Below are 22,079 nucleotides of genomic sequence, written 5' to 3' on the forward strand. Positions count from 1 at the left end.
TGCTAGTTATCATTGCACTAATTTTGCCTCTTCAACCTTTCATGCAGCTTCCTTTTTGCGATTATTTTCTTGCAGCAGCCTGCAATAGTGTGCAATGGTCAACTCACCATTTCGGACCATGGCTTGGCCTCGATTCCTACCAATTCAATGAGCCGTTTCTGTACCGGTTGTGGCAGCCCGTGGCACAATATATGGTAGAACACGGGTATAGACTTCCCCCAAGATTCCAGAGTCTCGAGTACCCATGCGTCTTGGAAATTCTGCATGTAAATCAACAGATCTTCTGGCGCTTTCATTTTCCGAGTCATGATAGCTCAAATGCCGGAAGTATCTGGGGATAGCACTCTTAGTGCTTTCCACACTGCGGCTCTGCAATTGTTAATGGAGCTCCGTCATGCGCGGTATTAACTGTGGTCACAACAGGGTAACCCGCCTGTGTCCATACATCGTCTGCTCTATCACCAAGTATGGCGATTAAGAGACCTTTGATATCCCTGATAGCTAACGTGTTCCCTCCTGTAATCTTTTCTAGCTTGTGTATCCATTTTCCGGCTTCCAATGTCTCAGTCCATGTGTGGCCATGGAATATACAGTGGTCTTGCTCCACCTTTCTCGAGCTACGGAAATTGGGATGCATAGTCCTCGCTTTCCTCTCTCATTATTCTTCTGTCTATTGCAGGAGTAATATTCCCGCATCGCCACCTACCAGGCAATGTCCTTAGCCGGCTCACATAGGGTGTTGATACCCCCCCCCCTTCCCAACCGTGAGATACTTTGTGTCGGTCTGTGTGGCTGACTGATGCCCTGGGTGCAGACTCACTAGAATCTAACCATCTTATCGCTTTCCCTCCTGGGAATAGTTTTTCGCGTCTCCACTCTTCCTCCTTTTCCTCATGTCCCTCTTTCGATGTCGGACATGGTCTGCGCCCAACTTGTGCAATGACTTCCATCATTTTTATTCCCATTTCCAACCTGTCTAGGGACAGTTTTCTAATTCTACTATTTCGGGAGATGTCCTCAGCATCGTAACAATGAGTGCTCTCTAGGCACTCGTCTTCCCCTTCCCCCTTGGGGTACTGTTCTAAGTCATCCTCAATATTTGCCCTAGACGTACCTGGTACTGAATCATGACTCAGGAAAGAATTCTTCTATGTCCTCCCACTCTACCAATGGATCAGGTTTTTTAACCTCCCTTTCCAGATATTCAAGATCGCGTGCTCCGTCTTCGCTTATGTTCTACATAGTCATTGAATTCTCTGCGCTTCCTCGCTTCTTCTGACCTCCATCTTCTTCCTCTTTCTTTGCATCTCTACGTTCATTTGCCCTTCGGATCTCTTCATCCCTTTGTCTATTCTTTTTTCTTGTTCCTTTGTTCTTCTATTCTTCGCTGCTCTTGTCTGTTTTGATCATTGGCTACTCTGTTTACGATCATGTTGCCTTTCTTGCTCTTCACAATATAACTGTTCTTGTCTCTGCCCATCTTTCTTTATTCTTTCATCTCAATCCTTTTTCCTTTTCCCTTCGCTGTACATCGTCTAACTTTTGTTTTGCGGCATCAATGCCTTTGCCATTGAGTTTCAAGAAAATCTGCCCTCCTATCCATTCGTTCTTTGCAAATGCCACCTCATCAGTTCTATCCTCGCTTCCTTTCTATCTTTTGCCTTCTCTCTCTGCCTCGAGAGATGTGCTTGCCTGTGTCTGGTCTCTTCACTCGTGATCGCGTCTCTCCTTGTCCCTCAGGACTTGAGGTAATATCTCCATCTCGATATGGATTTTCGTCACTACTCTGCGCAGTTGACTCATGCTGGGTTGCTATACACCGTGGCTGCTTTAAGTTCCCTGAGCGGGTATAACCCTTCCTCATCATTTTCAATTTGTTTCAGATGGGCAGGTGGCGCTGAGGGCATCTCACCCCCCTCTGTGCAAACGTTAAATATCCAGTCTAATAGCGGTTCCTCTTTCTTGTCTTGTTGATACATTTTCCACAACACTAGACTAGCTAGGCGTTTGTCTAACTTTTTTGCCCGTTTATGTGGCGTGCAAGTACGTCGTCATGTGTTGTAAAACAGCTTTAGATAATGACCCGCCCTGTGGCCAAGGCATAAACATTGTGGGCGGTTCCTTTAACCCATTCTGCACTGTATTTTTTCAGCTTATGTGCATGTTTCAGCAACTGTTTGCACAGGTGTGCTAAAGGAGTTAGGTCTTCCATGCTTAAATCTGTTCCCTTTCTCTTTATATAACACTTGATAACGCTTTACGTGACTTAAACAATTCCAACAATGTGAGCGAGCACCAATCACTGCAAGCTCCAATCCCGTTTTTTCCACAAAATGTTGTATCTTCTATTTTACTCAAACATCAATTTGTATACTACAATACCTCAGTTATTTAATCGCGTAAATCTTATGTCAGTTCCTCTAAGGAAAATGTTCAGCTTATGACGTCACAACAAAACAACACATAAGACAGACGTTAACAGACTAGACGAACTCCAGCTGGCCACATATAACTGCCTCTAATATTACCCCGGCATGGAGTTTAAACCCATCCCTTTCACAAAAAAGCGTCTTTAATCGCTGTGGTGGCCTATTTGTTCCCCTTTATTTGGGACTCTGGATGCAGGTTTCTTCTAGCCGCTTATATTAAAATTGTAGGAATTAGGCAAATGCTCTCAATTCTTGGGTGTCTTCCCCAGTATCCTCTCCGTCTACTTAATTATTCTAGAGTCATTATTTTTCTCCATGTATATATACATTCTTCTCTACTTCTGACTAGATTTTGTTTTCCCGCCTCCCTCTGTTACCTTTTCCCTTACTTGTTCTAAGGTATAAGCTTTTTGCCAAAGTATCAGTTTTTCACTCACCGTGCGCATGTTTCCTCTCTGGATGCGCGGGATCACCGCCTTAGTCACTGCCTTCTCCAGCTTTTCTCCCGCTCAGCTGCCCGTAGGAGTGGGAAAGGGTTATGTGGGGAAGCACAGGTCCCTTCAGACCTCGTTCTACAGATTTTATTTTTACTCTACCACCGTCTACGGGGGGCTTCACGGTCTACTCAGCCAAATGGCAAAGGACTTGTGATATTACTGAGGACCTAAAGTACGTTATGTCAACAGTCAATGGGTGTCTTGTCTAATCGATAACCATCCTCTACCACCAAGTGTGCTCCGAGACCCCCAACCGGCCTATAGAGCCGGGGTTTGCACAGAAGCACTTTAAGACAAGATAGATGCACCCGTGAGATCGATGGAGGTGTAGGTGTATACTTCCAACACCAATCAATAAGGACAACTCGGTTTGGCAACGGGAGTCAGTTTAATGACGAGTACAAAAAACGGGGAGTCTCATGAATCAGTGGATGCGTGATCTTCCTTCTCGCTTCACAACTCCAATGAACGTCATAAAAATCATGACATGTATACTGAAAACTTATCATTGACGTGTAACACTCAAAGTTGACATGCAATTCTATTGGTTCGGGAAAGGTAACTTTAGGTACTATACCTGTATATGGTAACGGAGTGAGGGGATTGGGTAAACAACGTCAGGTGGGCATCTAAGCCCTTCCTTCAAAAATGACTACTGCAGACTGTTGGGCTAACCGCCTAAAGCGTACACCTCTTAACTCCACTATGGGCGTCCTCAAAACACCCTCTTGGTATCCCTTAACACCAACATTGGCACAACCTTAAATGCAACACAGACATTACTAAAAGTAAGACGTCCCATTGGTTCTACTAACTATAGGACCCTAGATTATTTGGTCCATTGTGATTGGGTTGGCACCATCCCCATGCATACTCTTCCACTTTGCTTAGCAGCACGCAGAATGGTCGGCCAGGTGCTAGGTGCCCCTTAGTTACCCAGCCTTCCTCCAGTTATTGTTGCAATCAATCACTTTAGTAGCCATGTGTCAATTATTTCACTGTGGTTGGCCTCCAGGCTGCATCTTCTGTCTGGAAAAGTTCTGGTATCCTCGTTTGGCCAGGTGCCATGCGTAGGTGTGAGCTCTTGCTTCTTCTTGCTCTGCTGGTCATGTCGGACACTGAATTTACCTCTTTGCCACATAATTTGTATATTTGATTTTAGTTTTACCCACCACCTGTCTTCGTCTTATCAAAGTTTGAATTACTTTCAATCTGTATCACATTAAAGTATTATTATTATTAGAAGCAGGATATTCTGTTCTTTGTTTCAATTAAATGTAGGTACTGTTTTCTCTTCCACCGATACGACCTTGGCTTTCCTGGCACGAGTTGCATCTTCGCTTCAGCCGCCTCTTCTCGATTTTGCTAAATATGAAGCTTTTTCTCTTTTGGCCTTCAGTAACCTGGGTTGATTCTGCTTCTTGTGCAAAGTGGAATTACACTTATATAACGTACTTCCTTTGAGGTAGATGTATAGTGGCGCTTGCCGCACTATCCTACTGTGCATAGAAAGCCACACGGTTTTCTTAGCTTTCTTGCGGTTCCATGCATATGTACATGCGTAAACTGGTTGACTATTTTCATCTTGCTTACAGCTTAAGATGGCTTACATTTTGATATCGTCCTTTCCTTTTAGGTTCACAATATCCTTGTTCATGGCGTTTGTCTCTTTATGTCATTCACTGGTCGTCATTTCTTCTATATAGGAGTCAGTACGGGTTTGCGTGACGTCAACATTAGTCTTCCATTAAGACCTTTAGTTTCCTCAGGGAGTGTACTCAGACGATCTTCGTTTCGTTTGTTGATACGGTTTTCTTAATGGATACCTTACAGTCCATGGTTTTCTTGGTATTGGTACTTCAACAGATGCTGTTCTTCTGAAAGGTAGCGGACAGAACGCTTCTTTCTGTGGCTCTCTGCTGGTTTATTTGCTCATCATACGTCACATATTTCAGTGTGAACATTCCTGGTACTTCAAAATGGACGGTTGGAGTGGAGGCTTTATTTGGGACCTCCTCTACAGCAGTTATTCTAACCTGGTCTTGTCTTTTCAGTAATTCAGCTTAGTTGGAATGACGACCGCGGTTGCTACGTCGTCGAGATCAACCCCTGTGTGTGGTCAGGAAGATGGACTGCTGCCGTATAGCTGAGCGCCAGTGTCCAGGTAAGCAAGCGGTTGCAGCACAGGATTCAATGAGGTAAGTCTGCTGCTGGTCCTGGCGGCAGTGAGTGTCTCGTTGCATTACCCCACCCCCTCACCCAACCGCAGCATTGCCCTCTCGTCCCCATTGGCAGTTGCAGAACCTGGGGAAAAGTCTCACGAAAAAGGAGTATTTTATGCTTGGTTAGAGTATCTGTGAACCGAACAGCAGATTTAATAATTAAGCTGAATACCAAATAGTTTGTCAAATATTCGGCCTGAGCAGAAGATTTCCATTTTTAATAATTAAAGTTATGTAGAAAACTACTTGTTAAATTAAAAACATTGTTCAGTGCCTGGTGTGCTGAGCGCACAGTAGATGCATGCTGGCCTCTCCTTTTGTTCTGCCGGGTGGGCCCTAAAGTAGACATTATGTGCACTGCGGAGAAGAGGGGGAGAGTGCTGTGGCAGCCCCTACTACATTTTGTACCAATCCTGTGATGTTTTGGGGGAGGTCACCTGGTGGGTGTGGTGCTGTCCTCCATGCGCAAATTGCATCTGGTGGGGGTGGGGGATCCAGTCAGAGCTCAGTTATTGAGGCGGGAGAAAAGGAGCAAGGGGAAGACGGCTACCTGAAGATCCTGAAGAGCATATCCACACCAGTTTTTTTAACCTGCGCCAAGAGTAAAACCAAAGGGGCGTGCATACTACTGCACAAAAGAGTCCAATTCCAATAGAGAGAATTCAAACTGACCCGGGGAGGTAACTTCATTGAAGGATGGTTAAAGGGAGCGCTCCACTATAGCCACAAATGTGCACCAAACGAATGTCAAAATGAATTTTGCTATGCAGTACTTAAAGAACTGGTATCGTTTGCATCAAGGGAGAGAAAATTGGCCAGGGACCCAAATCTGACCTTTGACTGGAACTGGGAGGTCTCAAGAGTCATATATATGGGAACACCACAACCCATCTAAAGCACTCTTGGAGGAGCTAGATGAGATAGGGTTAGGGGATGGCTAGCAGTAGTGGAATCCCACCAGGTGAGACTTCACATTCTACTTGCACGTGCATAAGGTTTATTCTGGAATAGACTACATCATGGTCGGCAGCAACAACACACTAGAGGGGAGGTCAGCAGAGATGGGTACGATTACCTACTCCGATCATTCCCCGTCGTGATAAAGAGGTAGCCGAGGTCCAAAGAACGCACAATCTTCTATTGGAGGCTTAACACATCCATTCTCAATGACCAGTGTGCAAGCAACGAAAAGGAGATTGAGCACTTTCAGGAAAACGTGCAGAGAGACGAGTGAGGGGACACGTTGGGAGGTCTTCAACACATATATAAGGGGCTTGGTGATGGCTAAAGGGTAGGGCTTCTGGAAAGCACGAGAGTCAGATATAAACCGTGATCGCTCAAGTGAAAGAAACGGAGGTTAAGTACAGGGAAACAGGCTCACAAAAGGACTAAAGACCTGCAAGCACTCAGGAGGCATATTAATTTGATCCAGGGAATAGACTGAACTCACCCTACTAAAGACAAAACAGCTTTATTATGAGCACAGAAACAAGGCGAGCAAGCTGCAGGCCTGGAAGCTTTAAGTGCGCTCAGAAAAAGGAAGGGTGGGAAAGTTGCTCGTGAGGGAGGCAAGGCTAGCAGAAACGGAGAAGAAGCGGCTGGTATTTTACTTCTATAGAAAGCTATATGCGTCCGAGTCCCCCTAACCCTCAGAATGTCACAACCTTCAGGATTAAATTCATCCTCCCGAAACGGACAGTGGTGCAGAGAGAGTGGTTAAATGAGGACATAACGAAGGTGGAGATCTGGGCCATTTGCTCCCTCAAAATCCAAAAGGCTCCAGGGTTGGATGGATTCACTACTGAATTCTACAAAACATAACGCGAGGGAACTGTAGGGACCACTCCATGTGCTGTTCAATGGGATATGGAAGGAGGATGTGGTCCCGAAAACAATGGAGGAAGCAAGGATTACAGTGATCCTCAAGGAAGACAAAGATCCAACCCAATGAGCATCCCATCATCCTATAGCTGTATTAAACAGACTGGAGACTGTATGCGAAGATGCTCGCAACCAGGCTAGATAGGGTACTTTACTTCCCTGGTAGTGGCGGATCAATCTGGTTTTGTGGCTGGGAGACAGCGGCAGAACACTTGCCGTGTTGTGGACCTCATTGACATTGCCCACAGGACGAAAACTCCTGCAATGCTAGTAGCATTATATGCAGAAAAGGCATTCGACCAGGTGAAGTGGGGTTGTCTCCAGGAGGTGCTACGCAAATTTGATCCGGACAGCCAATTCATTAGGGGAATATTCACCTTATACGAGACACCAATGGGTAAGGTTGCAGTCAACAGAGCGATCGCAATGGTTGAGTGTATGCAGGGGGAAGCGGCAGGGATGCCCACTGTCCTCATTACTCTTTGCATTGACTGTAGAGCCCTTAGCAAAATTCATCAGGATGGAGGAGGGCATCACGAGATCAGGTACGGGGACGGAGCACAAACCCCCCCCCCCCACCCCCCACCCAAAACAAAAAAAACTAGTACTGTATGCAGATGACATCCTCCTAGTCTTATGGAAACCAAAAGAATCACTTGTGCAGATACTCGAGCTCTTGGAAAGGGCAGCATCAGGATTCACAGTCAACATTGACAAATGCAGGGCACTGAACATCTCCCTATTCAATGCTGAGCATCGAGACATAACATCTCCATTTAAATGGGCAGAGCGAACCGCCCAGTATCTGGGGATATACCTACTGGCAAGAGCAAGTTATGAGGCAAACTACCCTAGCACCATAAGAGATTAGAAAGAAACTTTCGAAATTGAGCTTGCAGGAGCTCTCCATGGTCATGGTGGGCAGAATAGCATCAAGATTATGGTATTGCTACCCATAGGAATCCCTAGAAAGGTGTCAGAAAACCTCCAAAAAGGACACCAGAACATTCATCTGGATGAATCGCCCTGCAAGGCTTGCACCCCCCACGCTATACAGGCGTAGACAGGAGGGAGAGCTGGCCCTCCCCAACCTTTGGAAATTCTTTCAAGCGACGCAGTTACAGGGCCTGCGCGAATGGGTGCACCTGCAGTCCTCCAAGCAGTGGAAGCAGGTGGAGGAGCATGTAGCAGGGTGGCCCCTGCGATGTATGTTGTGGGTACCACGTCGAGATCACCCCATTAGCCTCCACGAACTGCTGTCTACAACCAAGTTTTTTTTAAGTGCGGGATGCAATTGCACAAAGGTTCATTCCCGGGCCCTGCCACTCCCATCCACCACAAAAAACGGTTTCTCGCCAGCATACCACGTTTAGGAAGTGGCAAGACTGAGGATGTGAAAATATAGCACATGTTCAAGAGGAGAAACATGTCCTTTCCGTAGTGTAAGGATACATTCGGACTCTCAGAGGGCGAGAGGTTTACCCATTTACAAATGAGTCACTGGGTGTTACAAGTGGACATTAAAAGGAGGTGCAACTAGAGCTCTCACCGCCTTTGAATCTGATCGCACGGAGGAGCAGCAGGACTGATAGTACAGTTATATCAATGTCTGCACGCTGCCCACTTACACTAAGGGATGGCATAAAGAGTTAGGGCTAGAGATAAAACGAACAATGGGTAGAGATTTGGTGAGGAGCCGCAAAGCTGACAGTGTGCAGTATGCAGAGCATAATTTTAAAAAGTCGCCACGGTGGTACGTCTGTCCAGAGAGGCAAGTGCACATGGGTCCCACTGGTTCGGAGTTGTGCTGGCGAGGCTGCAGTTACTTACATACACATCTGGTGGCAGTGCTGCAAATTGGGAGGGGATGGTTTACACAGTGAAGAGTATAATGGGGGCCCTGTTACAAAACTGTGTAGAGCTCTGTCTGTTGGGCTGGCAGCCACCTCAGCGGACTGAGCCAACAAGCAACCAAAACTCAAACCGATTAGACTGATACTGGTAATGGCTCGAAATGCCGTCGCAGTTAAATGGAAATCCACAGATTCCCATATTGGACGACTGGGTGAGTGGAACGTGGAGATACCCAGATGTTGCATGGTACGGTGATGGTTATCTTTAGTAAGTGGAAAGCATTACTACAATATATTAAGGACTCAAACAAGGACTGCACCTGCTCCCCACAGCTCAGAGCTGTAGGACTCCTGAACGAGGCATAGCGGAGCCCTCACATTGCCTCAGTATCATACCGTGGTAGGAGAACTACCAACACAACACAAGAATTGGTGCTGGCTATGGACAAGGAAAGATGGTGGCGGGTTGTGGGAGGGAGGCAAGGGAGAGGGAGAAGAAGGGAGGGCTAATGCAAAGTTAACCAGTTGAGCTGAATTGAATACTTTAAGAAGCAACATTTATACCACTGGATTTTGGAACGTAGCAGACTCTTCTAAATCAGTGTTATGGGGTATTGTTGAAACTACCAATAAAAAGAGTTAAAAAATAATGCATTCCAATAGTAGAACACAGCAGGCAATTATCACAAACATCCCCAATTCGAAGAAATAGGAAAAACACAAATGCAAATTCCAACCCGTAGACAAGACACCAAACACACACAACCAACCCCCCCCTCCTTGTCCTCCTCCCCCACAAAGTTCCCACCAATAATTCAACACAGACTATCTCCTCACAGCCATACAAATCATTTAAGGGCACCCAAATTTCAAAGTAAACGTCATCTCAATTCTGATTCAGGCGCATGACTGGACAAAACCTGTAAATCGGCCAACCAGTCTTCCACCCTCTGCTTTTTCCTTGTCTCAATATCACATCCATTCTGTCCAATACCTCCCCCCAAAAGTCACTGACTCTAGAACAATCACACAACATGTGCAGCAACGTACCCCTTTCCCTACCACAACACCAACATAAATCATCACCCAACAAACCTAGCTGGTGAATCCACACTCAATTCCAATATAGCCGCCTTAAGATCCTCTGATGGATGAGTCATACTTTCAAATCCAATCTTGGCCTAGCACCCACGTTCAATATACAATTCCATTCCTTAACAAACATCCTGTCGCAGCTGAAGGCTTCATAGGCATCTTAAGGGAGTCAAATAAACTACAAGATACCGGCCTGGCTTCCATCTGGGCTTCCAGCATACCCCATCTATGCGCTAAAAGGGACTTTAAATTCATATACCTCAACTCCCTTCTCCCAAGTTGAAACTTACTACTTTGTTGTAATTGTCAGATCGTGGCATTGATCGATATGGCGATGCTGGCGTTTCCAGTGACGTGTTGTACCGCCACACCATCTCGGTAGCGGTCTAGTTCACCAAGATGGTGCCCATCACTGCTTGTACACTGCTCAAATCGGGAACATAACGCCGGAGATGAGTCTCGAAAGTACAGACTATGTTTAACCCATTTCGCTTGCTTCCAGTTCGATTTGGAATCTCTTCTGACTCATGCCTTTCAGGTTATTAGCCAGCAAACTGCCACTCCTGTCACCATGTTTCCAGCATTTGTCTCACTTAAAACAAACCTTTTTCCACCTGTACATCAACTTTACTCTTAGAAGCATCTTTCACCCTTTCCATCTTCAATTTGTCCTCTATCCCTGGTCAACTCCAACCTTTGTCACCAGCGTGTTGGCTCATCCTCCAATGATTTCAATTCTGCTAAACCAGACTTGCTTGAGTGAGCCATCATTGATCAGTACCCCCATACTGTCTCCTTAAAGCTATCCTCAACCATTGAACTATCTCCACAGCCTATATTTCCAGAAAAAAGGATGCAAAGAACCCCCTGATCCTTCAAAACAAAGCCGACCATGCACCAATCAGATCTAGTTGTAAATCCAACATAGCATGATCAGACAAACCAAGCACTCCAATATCAATAGTCTTACCAATAAGCCTGTCCGATGGCAAAAAAAGTAAATCCTAGAATAGGAATCATGTACAGGTGATTGGAAAGTAAACTCCCTCACACAACACTCCCCATATATCCACTGTGCAACTCTCCAACCACAACGTGGCCAAACTCTCCAACCACAACGTGGCCAAACTCTCCAACCACAACGTGGCCAAACTATTCTCCCCGGCACCTGCGTACCTATACGAAGCTGACCGAGTCAAACTATGATCAAAACACAGTTGAAGTCACCTTCCAGAATGATCATTTCCCCTTGCAATTAAGAGGTCAGATCAGCAAAGAAAGACTCCTGGCGAACACAGGCCACAAACAGATCGTATAGTGATCATTTCCCATCATCATACATAGCCATTCTTTCCACTCAACACTCACACCCCTTTGGATCAAGATACCCACCCCCTAGACTGACTTTGAGGCATAACAATTAGACATTTTCTTGGGAGCATCTCAAATTAAGCAAGAGGTCATGTGAACCATCAAGCAAAAGTTCCCTTTAAAAAATAAATTTAACAAGAAAAATCACGTCATCCCTTGCCCTCCATATCCTGGCCATAACTGCCGTCCTCTTCTCTGGGCAATTCCAGCCCAAGTAGCGAAATTTAACACACCCATTCAATGATTAAAGAAATTAGCAAAACAAATGGAAACTTACATGTATGCCATAAACCACATCAAGAGGCAACCACACCAGGTTTGCTTTTTAACATTGCCTGTTGCCAAAATGTATTTTTCAGCTTGGCAACAACATACAGGAACCACGCAGGATACAGCAAGTACAAACAATAAATGTACTCTTTAATGCATTGGTTACAGGCGAGGGTTAGACAAACACAGGGTAAATGCATCCTTCAATGTCATGGTCCCATGCTGAAGTCCCGGGCAACAGTCACCCAGAAAACCTCCAGCCCCTTTCATTCTATATTCCATCACACCTTCTCCGAGCATCTCCAAAAACAAATGCAGGCAAGATACCACATCCCCCAACATGTCTTTAACAATTGCCATGTGTTCTGATTGGACACACCAAAACACATTCATGTTTTGCAAGTTGGCCTTTCCACAAATGTTTCTTTTGTTGCGAGTTGAAGTCTTGAAAGTACATTTCCAAAGGGCATTTTTTAGCCGAATATAAATGTTGATCATAAACTTATGTTTATATAAGTTCCATCATATAAATATCAACCGACAGCTGCCTATCCTTAGCAAGAGCGCTCATCCTGTCGAAACTAGATTACTGTAATATTCTCTTGGCTGGCACAGCGACCAGCAGTATCAAACAACTTCAGGACTCAAAACAACGCCTTACGGGCGGCCCTAAATATACCAAGAAAAGAACACATCTGAGATCAGACGCAAAGTGCGCTGGCTACTGGTTCAGAACCGAATCAAATTCAAGGCAATCGCTCACATATGCCTAACTAATATAGCTCCCAAATATCTCACAAACTTGCTCATGCCAACCCAAACCACCAAGCCTACACGCTTCGCCTCAGCCTTCCTTCTCACGGTTCCCAAATTCAAAAGAACCAAGGCAACCCAGTTGTGGCATCGAAAGGCTGTAACGCCCTACCTCTAGCTATTACAGCTGGCCCCTCCCACGCCTCATTCAGCAGAAAACATAAGGTATTGTTCCTCACATCCAACCTGAAGTCCCCCTTGAGCAAGAGTATTCACCAGACCCTGTCTCCATTTCTACAGATCACCACTATACAATACGGTTTCTCTAAATACTTATGGGACTGGGACTATCTGTAAATAAGATTATGGGATTACTGTATATGTAAATACCTATTGACTGTAAATATGCTCAACCTGGCTACATGTCAAGCCTAGGTCTTCCACTGTTGCCCGTGGTAACACCTGTAAATTGTACTACCTGCTTTCCAGCGCACAGATACCCACGGGTTAGGCGCGCTGTACAAATGCTAAATAAATGGGGGCTGGTAGACCTTGATCTTCCAGGCGAACAATCACATCAAAAAGCAGTGATCAGGGCCTGTAAGTCACACTTCAATTAATTTACATTAAATATTTTCTGGTTATTTTACCAAAATATAATTTTTATTCATATTACAAAAATCGTTAAAACAATCCTCATATCCACATTTAGACATTCGTGTTACCCACATTAACAATTCATTTCATTTATAAGACAAAACAATCCAATGAGTAGAGTCTTGGGACCGCTCGTCCACTTAAGTCCAACATCTATATGTTGTGTTTAAAACATTGTCTAAATGTGGATGGGCAAATGTGGATATAAGAATTGTTTTAACAATTTCTGTAATGTGAATAAAATTATATTTTGGTTAAATAAACAGAAAATATTTCATGCAAATTAATTGAAGCAGCAGTGTGTGACATGCAGCCTTGATCATTGTTTGATATAGATGATAAATGTACTAAGTTGAGATTATTAAGCAATGAAACATTTAGTGGCAAAAGAATTCAATGCTAGTCAAAACTAAGGGTCAATACCAATGAAATATCAGCAATGTGTTTACTGTATTGTTAAAAGCCATCACTGGGATGGGGAGAGATTTGGGCAGGTGAATCGTGAGGGTGTGCCAGGGATAGGGCAAGAGGCAGAAGTCCTGGAGTGCTCATTTTCCTTGGACCTTGCAGATTTTGTTAAAACATTTGAAGTCCCGTGAACCTGCTCACTCAACAGGTATAAAGGCTATACTTCAATCCCACTGGAAGGCAATCCTGCAGCAGAGGCACATTGCCCTTTCTGCCCCAGGCCCAAAGCCAAACCCTGCCCTGACTTCCACAAACCTGCGGTCACAGCAGGAGATATAGGTGGATATTTCTTGACTATTTACAATTTATTTTTATTTTTTTTTATTCACTTTATTTTCATTTTCAATTACAGAAAAACAAGTAAATACAGAACAATGACTAGGTCAATGGTGAAATGTGCATAGAACATCATTTAAGAGATATCAATTAAGGAAAAAGGAACCACAAACTATAAAACATCCCAATAAGACGTACAATCGACGACCACACATACAGGACCACAAATGACAACATAAAACAAAACACCCACAACACACAACATATATTGTAAACTAGACCAATCTGAAAATTCTCAAATGAAGCACATTTCACCCATAAAGATCAGAGAAATTCCCCCATTGTTCATCATAGCATCCTTCCTTGTGCAACTTACAAAACAGTCTTCTCATAATGAGAAAGAACCTGCACATCAAAAATCCAATCCTCAACTATTGGCTTCTTCCTCATTTTCCACACCTTCAAAATCTGCTTTGCAGCTACCAACAAAACCTTAGTTATCCAACATGATGTTACCCAATTAATTATGTAAGTGCTACTCGGTAATAGTAAAACAATTGCCAATGGATTCCTAGGAAATGCAATATTCCAAACCTGGTCGATCCTATCAACTACATCACTCCAAAATGTCCTCACCCTCTCACAGTTCAACATGTGAATCAGTGTACCTCTCACTTTCCCACAACCCCAACATTTACAATCAACCAGACCCAAATCACATGCGAGCAGGGGTTCAGTAGATTTTACCCAAAATCCTCTGATGTATATAACGTAATTGCAAATCCATTTTTGCCCGTACCTTTACTCTCCAAACCTTATCCCATTCAACCAATGTCAATTCTCTACCCAACTCCTCTGTCCATGACAATCTCAGCTTGTCCCACAAATCGATCCACTGCACATCCAACCGCATAGCACACAGATAATCCGAGACTTTCCTAGATCCACAGATCAATAGATTAAGAACCCCAGGCTCCCGCAATAGCGGTGCATCCAGCATCCGAATCCTTTCAGACATCAAACACGACAAATCATCGTATCTACTCAACTCTATTTCGTAATCCAAATTTCTCTACGAGCCCACCAAAAGGAACCATTCTGTCATCACCCCAAATAACCCCAATTTTCAAGATACCTCCACTAATCCAACTTCTCCAATTCAACGGTCTATTATTAATCTGGAGACCAGGGTTGTGCCAAAATGAGGCCTCTTTATAAATGAATAACCCTTGCTCATTTCCCACAATTAGACACATCAATGCCACTTTCGTCGCCAAAACTGTCCTCAACAGGCGCATTTTCCTTGGCAACTTTCCAAACGAATATAAACCCTTAATGTCATATGGGAGGAAGTTTCGCACCTCAATCTGCACCCACCAAGGCAGCTGGTGCAGATCACTAACAGAATAGCTAGACGCCCTCTTTAAAAGGAAACCATTAGCATAGTTTTTAAGGACCGGATAGCCAAAACCTCCATCCTTGACACTGCGAGTCATATTGGAATGTTAGCCTTCTTCCCCACTCCCCAGAGTAAATCTTGAAACAACCTATCTAGCCGCTGCAACACCTTCCTCGTGAAAAGTAAGGGCAAAGACTGAAGAACATACAAGACTTTTGGTAATAAAATAATTTTAATTGCGTTAATCTTAGCCCAAATGGTCAACATGAAACGTTCCCACCTCCTAATATCCTTCCGAAGCACCTCCACAAGTTTGTCTACATTATACTCAACCAATTTCCCAACATCCTGGATAAAATGTATGCCCAAATATTTAACACTCACATTTTCCCATTTACAATCCCAATCCAACTGTTCATGCCTAGGTGAGCTTTTTACCGGAAACACCTCAGTCTTCCCCCAATTAATCCGATAGCCAGACATCCTACCTACTAACCTCAAAAATGCCCTTCAACAAGACTCCTCCCTCAGCAGGATTACTCAAAACGACAAACATCATCAGTATATGCCAGCACCTTACACACAAACCTCTAATTCCTCCATGTTGCCGAATATACGCCAACAAAGGCTCTAACACCAAATTAAACAGCAGAGGGGACAAAAGACATCCTTGTCGTGTGCCCCTAAACAGTGTTAATGACTCTGAAAATCCACCATTCACCCACACTTTCACTGTTATTCACATCTGTAAAGCCTGAACTGCCCTAACAAACAGAGGCCCAAACCCCAATTTCAACATGTAATTTAAGAACATCCAGTTCACCCTATCGGGTGGATATTTCTGAGAGGAAAAAGTCATCTGCAGCAGCGTGTGAAGTAAAAGCATTCGCTTGTTGGAAGTGGGGAAAAGATCGGATATAGATTTGTGCATAGTGACACTAGACGCCCACAAGGCTTTTGACAGGGTGGACTGGGGCCAACTTCGGGGGGTCCTGATTGAGGTTCGGGTTTGGGACAGGATTCACCAGCAGGGTCATGGCGATCTATCAACACCAATCAACTAGCCTCAGGTTTAACCGGGCTCTGGTATCTAGACTGTTAATCACTAAGGGGACGAGGCAGGCCTGCCTACTATCACCATTGATCATCTTGTGCATGGAACCGTTTGCCAGCCGTCTGAGGACTAAGGGGGTAATTGGGGGAACCAGGTTCGGGGAGGTGGCTCATAAGGTTTCTTTTTATGCAGACAATATTTTGCTCACCCCGAGTAATACTCTATCCTCTTTAGCTGCAGTGCTGCAGGAATTGGACAGATTGGACCGGGTTTCTGTGTTCAAGGTAAACTATACAAAATCGCATGGGTTGGATGTCTCCTTGAGGCCCCAGGAGAGGCGTATGATCGGGGCTCTAGCCCCTATAATGTGGATATGCACCCCTTGTAAGAACTCTGAGGTCTTCGGGGCGAATATCCCCATCGCTATTCTAGGAATTTGCAGAGGACTTGCTGGTGTGGGGACGCCAGGGGATTCCTGGTTGGGGTATTGTTGAAACTACCAATAAAAAGAGTTAAAAAATAATGCATTCCAATAGTAGAACACAGCAGGCAATTATCACAAACATCTCAGCAGTCAAAATGAACCAGATTCCGTGACTGCAATACGTAGGTGCGGCTCTGCCGGTGAGGATTCTGACCCCGATCTCTGCACGGTCCAGAGTAGGATATTGAAATTCATCTGGGGGAATAAGCGTGCCAGTATATCCAGAAAAGTGTTGAGTCCAGTGAGTGTGTCTGGCCTGGGGGTCCCTGATTACTTCCACAACAATTTAGCTGCATAGCGGTTCCATAGCTGTATCTGGAGTGACTCCAACCTATCGAGCAAGACCAGTCGGTGGTAGTCTTCATGCACTTATCCTATATGGATAGAAGACGTTTGGGGCGGGAGTGGGGTTTCTTCCTACAAGCAACTACAAAGTGCTCAATTTACTACATGGGGAGTGTCAGTTGGGATGGGTCCCCTCATACTTGTGTGGAACAATCCAAGCTTTCAGCCAGGGTGGGATTGGGAGGTGGGCAGGGGCGTCACATCACTGTTACAAAGGAAACCGCCCAATGACGTTTGAGGAATGTAAGCACGCCTTTTGCCTACCAGAAATGCTTGCACTATGCCCAACTGCAACACTGGGCTTCTCACTCACAAAAAAGTGGCTAAAGCACTACAGGGGGTCTTCCCTGGGTTCAATATCAAAGCTGTTCCAATTGGATACAGGGGACCCAGTGGTGCGTACACAGTATATGGCTACACGGGGAACTGGCCTCGGGGGCCCATCCAACACATTATCGCACAATCCATACCTAAATGAACCAACCTTGTGGTTACAACACTTCACCACCAAGCCCACCCCGAACCAACCATGCCCTACGCGCATCAGGAATGCCAGGCTTTGCTCTCGCTTCGATTACTACTCAAACACACATCTCACATCACGGAACGGCATCTCTCATCATGATTATACTTCATCCTTGCCTAACACTGCCAGGTCCAAAATCACCTCAGATGAACCCTCACCACTACGCTTACTCAGTTGCAGCAAACCTTGTGCCACTCCAGTCCGGAACCAAAGACTAGCAACTAGATGCCACCACTGGTCCTACCACCTGAACACAGACTCCAGGGACAATTCGACCAACTTAACCCACACCCCAGATACCTCACTATCGGGTGAAGCCTCCCCAGCCAACACTCCCAAGACCCAACCTAAACTCAAAGGGGCTCTCATTAACGCCCGCTCTGTTTCCGCTCACGCGCTTGACATCGCTGACTTCATTGTGACTGAAAACCTTGACTTTCTGGCTGTTACAGAAACCTGGCTACATGCGGCATCTGGCCCTGCCCTGACCCTCGCCATTCCCAATAACTACTCCATCATTAGATGTGATAGGGACACCAATCAAACTAAGGGGGGGGGATTAGCGTTTATATTCAAGAGCTCTCTTAATTTAAGAGTCGCTAACAGTCATCAGCTACCCTCTGCTGAACTACTCTCAATCAAACTCCCTATCTCTCCCAATCATACTGCCTTAGTACACCTCATCTATCGGCCACCTGGTCCTACGTCCACTTTCATAGAAGATATCTCTTCTATCCTAGCATCCAGCACCAAGCCTAAATCCCAAATTATCTTACTTGGGGACCTTAATCTAGGCTATTTGGACACGAATGACACTAAAGCCGGTGACCTAGCCAATGTCCTATCTGACTTTGGCTTCACTCAGCATGTCAACGTACCTACCCATATCAAAGGACGTACACTGGATTGGGTTTCTGACATGAATTGTGCACTAAACTTAATCTCGGTGCTACCATGTGCATGGTCCGACCATCACAAAATAACATTCTCTATCAAATCTCGCCCATCTTTGGATAAACCTTGTACGGCGCCACCCACACTTACTCGTAACAAGAAGGATATCACAACTGAGAAACTACTCCCACTCATCCTACCACTATTAAATTCGGTCTCCACAACCTGTGCTGACCCTACCGCCCTGGTGGACACCTACAATCGAGCTATGTTAAAAGCCTTGGATTCCATTGCCCCACTTAAACAGCGCAAAGAAAAATCACGCAACCATCTCAACCCCTGGTTCACCCCACTTCTACGAGAACTTCGCAAAGATAAACGCAAAGCTGAGTCTCTCTGGAGAAACTCACCCACACCAGAAAATAAAATTAACCTTCTATCCATCACCCTCTCTTACAAAGAAGCCATACTAGCGGCAAAAAAAGAAGTCTATAACAACAGGATCACACAAGCTCAATCCAATACTAAGGAACTCTTTAGAATTCTGAAGGAATTAGAGTCCCCAGCCGCCCCCATTGACACCTATACCCCTGACACAGATTGGTGCGCCAACATACAAAAAGCATTACTCAACAAAATCACGACACTCCAAGCTAAAATTAACACAAAAAAAACCCATCTCCGCGACTCAGCAGGAAACCCCCAACCCTCCAACATCTCTTCCCCCATTCATCCATTCAAACCTTTTAGCTTCTCACCGCTTACCACTAGGGAAGTGGAAAATATCATCAAGAAGCTAAAACCCTCTAACTGTCAAGGCGACGCCTGCCCAGCACCAATCATAAAGGAAGCAGCACCTGAGCTCGCTCCCTTCATAACATCCTTCATCAACTCTTCGTTTAAATCTGGCATAGTACCTAACAACCTCAAGGATGCTTGGGTAATCCCCTTAATCAAAAAACCTAACTTAGACCCTAATAATCCCACCAACTATAGGCCCATCACCACGGTACCTTACCTCCTAAAAATCCTGGACCGTGCTGCATATCTCCAAATTCAAGATTATCTTGACAAAAATAACCTATTAGGACTCAGGCAATCTGGTTTCCGTCCGAGACACGGCACTGAGAGCTCTATTAGATCTAAAAACACAAATTGAGGATCTAAAAGACAAGGGCAAACAAGCGCTCCTACTCCTCTTAGATCTATCCGCCGCCTTCGATCTGGTGGACCACCAAATCCTTTGCCAGCATCTCAAAACGGCTGCCCACTTCTCCGATGCAGCCACCTCTTGGATAAGCTCATTCCTCGCCAACAGATCCATGAGAGTCTTCTCACCTCTGGCCGCGGCTGACCCAGCGCATGTCCCTTGCGGAGTCCCACAAGGCTCATGCGTATCACCTACGCTCTACAATGTATTTACTAAACCACTCTTTGATATTCTTGACCATCTGGGTGTCACCTACACAAATTATGCGGATGACACCCAGATACTCATCCCTATCACTGGTGACTATGTAACTGACGTCAAAGCTCTTAATGCAGTCTACTCCGTCATTCAGGCGTGGATGGCCCACCACGGTCTCTGCCTAAATGATGAGAAAACCGAGCTACTCATCCTCGGTTCTCAATCCAAACTTGCAAAACTTGACAGCAAATATGATGCCTTCATCATTGATGGTAACATTATCAAGGTCACTAAGGTCACTAAAACACTCGGTATTTATCTAGACTCGACCCTCTCTCTCACTAGACAAACCAACTCAGTAGTCTCAGCATCTGCGTACACGTGCAAACTAATCACTGCTTGCAGACCCTTCTTATCTACGGACAATTGCTTGATCCTTGCCAGAACTCTCATCTTATCCAAAATTGATTACTGCAATGCCCTTTACTTGGGAACCAGTCAAAAAAACATTGACAAACTTCAGGTAACCCAGAATAACGCCATCAGGGCTGCTCTTAACATACCTAGGCGCACACACATCTCCTCCACTAGACGCAACTTACGATGGCTCACCATCTCACGGCGCATTGCCCTCAAAACTCTGGTTCTTAGTTACAAAGCACAGAACAACGCTGCACCAGCCTACCTGTCAGAGCGCTTCACACAACACACAGCCCACAGACCCCTAAGATCTGCACAAGCTAATACACTCATCATTCCTAGCTTCAAGCTCCAGACTGCCAGTGGCTCGAGCTTCCCAGTCCTGGCAGCCAAGCTCTGGAACTCACTTCCCAATGATCTCAGGAATGTCCCCTCCCTTCAATCCTTCAAAAATAGAGCAAAACAATGGCTTTATGAGCTAGACGAAGCTTCAGCCTCCTTGTTGTAAACATTCACTGCACGCTGTACCAATCCTATCACCTCTGTATATATTGGGTCGACTAACAACCTTGTAAATATATGTATATTTCTTTGCCTTATGTATATTTATATTTTGTAATATGTAACTGCCTTCCTGTAACTGTCTCTCTGTAACTCCTCATTGTAACCCTTCCAAACATGCGCCCTGATGCCCTTGGGCAGGCTGCGCAATATAAATAAACAAATACAAATCCAGGACCAGGATGCTTAAGTCCTCCAGATGTGTAACAGGGAATGGTCCTATAAGTTGTGTTATAGGTGGTACCTCACTCCAGGAAGGCTGCCTCATCTGCTACTTGCTGGCGCGGCTGTGGTTCTCGGGGCGCGTACTTTCATCTGGTGTGGTTGTGTCTTAAAGAGGTGCTGTCCAAATAGAAGGACATTACAGGGTTGCCTCAGCCACACGCATTCTGCTCACACTGCCCACTAGTGCAAAAAAAAACCCCTAAGGCATGCCATGGCGCATTCATAACAGTGGCCCTTCACATGCTCTGGATTTACTCCTGGCAGCCAGGGGCCCCACTGATCCTGCGGCTCTGGCCTCTTAGTGCTGCTGGACCAGGGGCATTCTGGGAGCTGTAGTCCCAGAGAGCGCCAGCTGATGCCAATGAAAACACTGGGGCTGCCAGCAGTTGGCGTGGAGACAGCTGAGGGTGGGAGGTCCCCCCAGGGCACGGGGGTTTAGGGGTATCCAGCCCCGCCCTCCTTCCTGGCAGGTGCGCGGGGGGGCGGGGGGGGGGGGGAGTCACATTCCTCACCTCTTCCTCATCGCAGCTCCCGGGGGCTCTCCGCAGCCAGGTCCGAAGCCGATCCTCTCGCTGATCTCCGGGTCCGTGGCGCGCGCGGGGGGCTGGGGGGTGAGGGGGTCCTCGGTGAAGCAAAGCGGCCCCGGTGCCGCAGCGGCCGTTTTATCTCCAGCTGCTGATTTCAAATTGAACGGCAAAAGCCCAGAGACGCGGCGCCAGTGGAGGAACGCGGTGACGTCACGCGTCGCTGCGCGGCGCCGCGCGGAACGCCCCCTCGAGGGACTGCCTGCTTAGCGCCTATGTGAAGGACGGCCATGAGGAGGTCAGGCGGAAGCCACCCGGCCCCAGGACGCGGCCTATCGCCGCTTGCAGTCAGTGATGACACTGGGAACGCTGCCAGCACGCGTTCACCCTGGTGGTGGTGTAAAGATTGCCTCCCTGTGTACTGTACAGGCTGCATGCCTACCGGCACCACACTGCTTACTTTATTA

The 22,079-nt window shown here is 45.8% G+C and overlaps 1 protein-coding gene across 4 annotated transcripts in view; it reads right to left on the reverse strand.

Moving 5' to 3' along the window:
• The window catches only part of PRC1 (protein regulator of cytokinesis 1), a 626,832-nt gene extending 605,017 nt beyond the window's left edge, over positions 1 to 21,815 (reverse strand). Inside the window, exon 1 of one of the 4 annotated variants that reach the window (XM_069625201.1) lies at positions 21,601 to 21,815. In XM_069625201.1, the coding sequence (XP_069481302.1) occupies positions 21,601 to 21,611 (11 nt within the window). In that variant the 5' untranslated portion in view covers positions 21,612 to 21,815. The remainder of the gene's footprint in view (positions 1 to 21,600) is intronic. The other 3 variants (XM_069625203.1, XM_069625202.1, XM_069625200.1) reach the window with 3 other exon arrangements.
• Between the last annotated feature and the right edge of the window lie 264 nt (positions 21,816 to 22,079).

Source organism: Ambystoma mexicanum, chromosome 11 (assembly GCF_040938575.1).
Source record: "Ambystoma mexicanum isolate Mex_15411 chromosome 11, UKY_AmexF1_1, whole genome shotgun sequence".
Classification (NCBI taxonomy): domain Eukaryota; kingdom Metazoa; phylum Chordata; class Amphibia; order Caudata; family Ambystomatidae; genus Ambystoma; species Ambystoma mexicanum.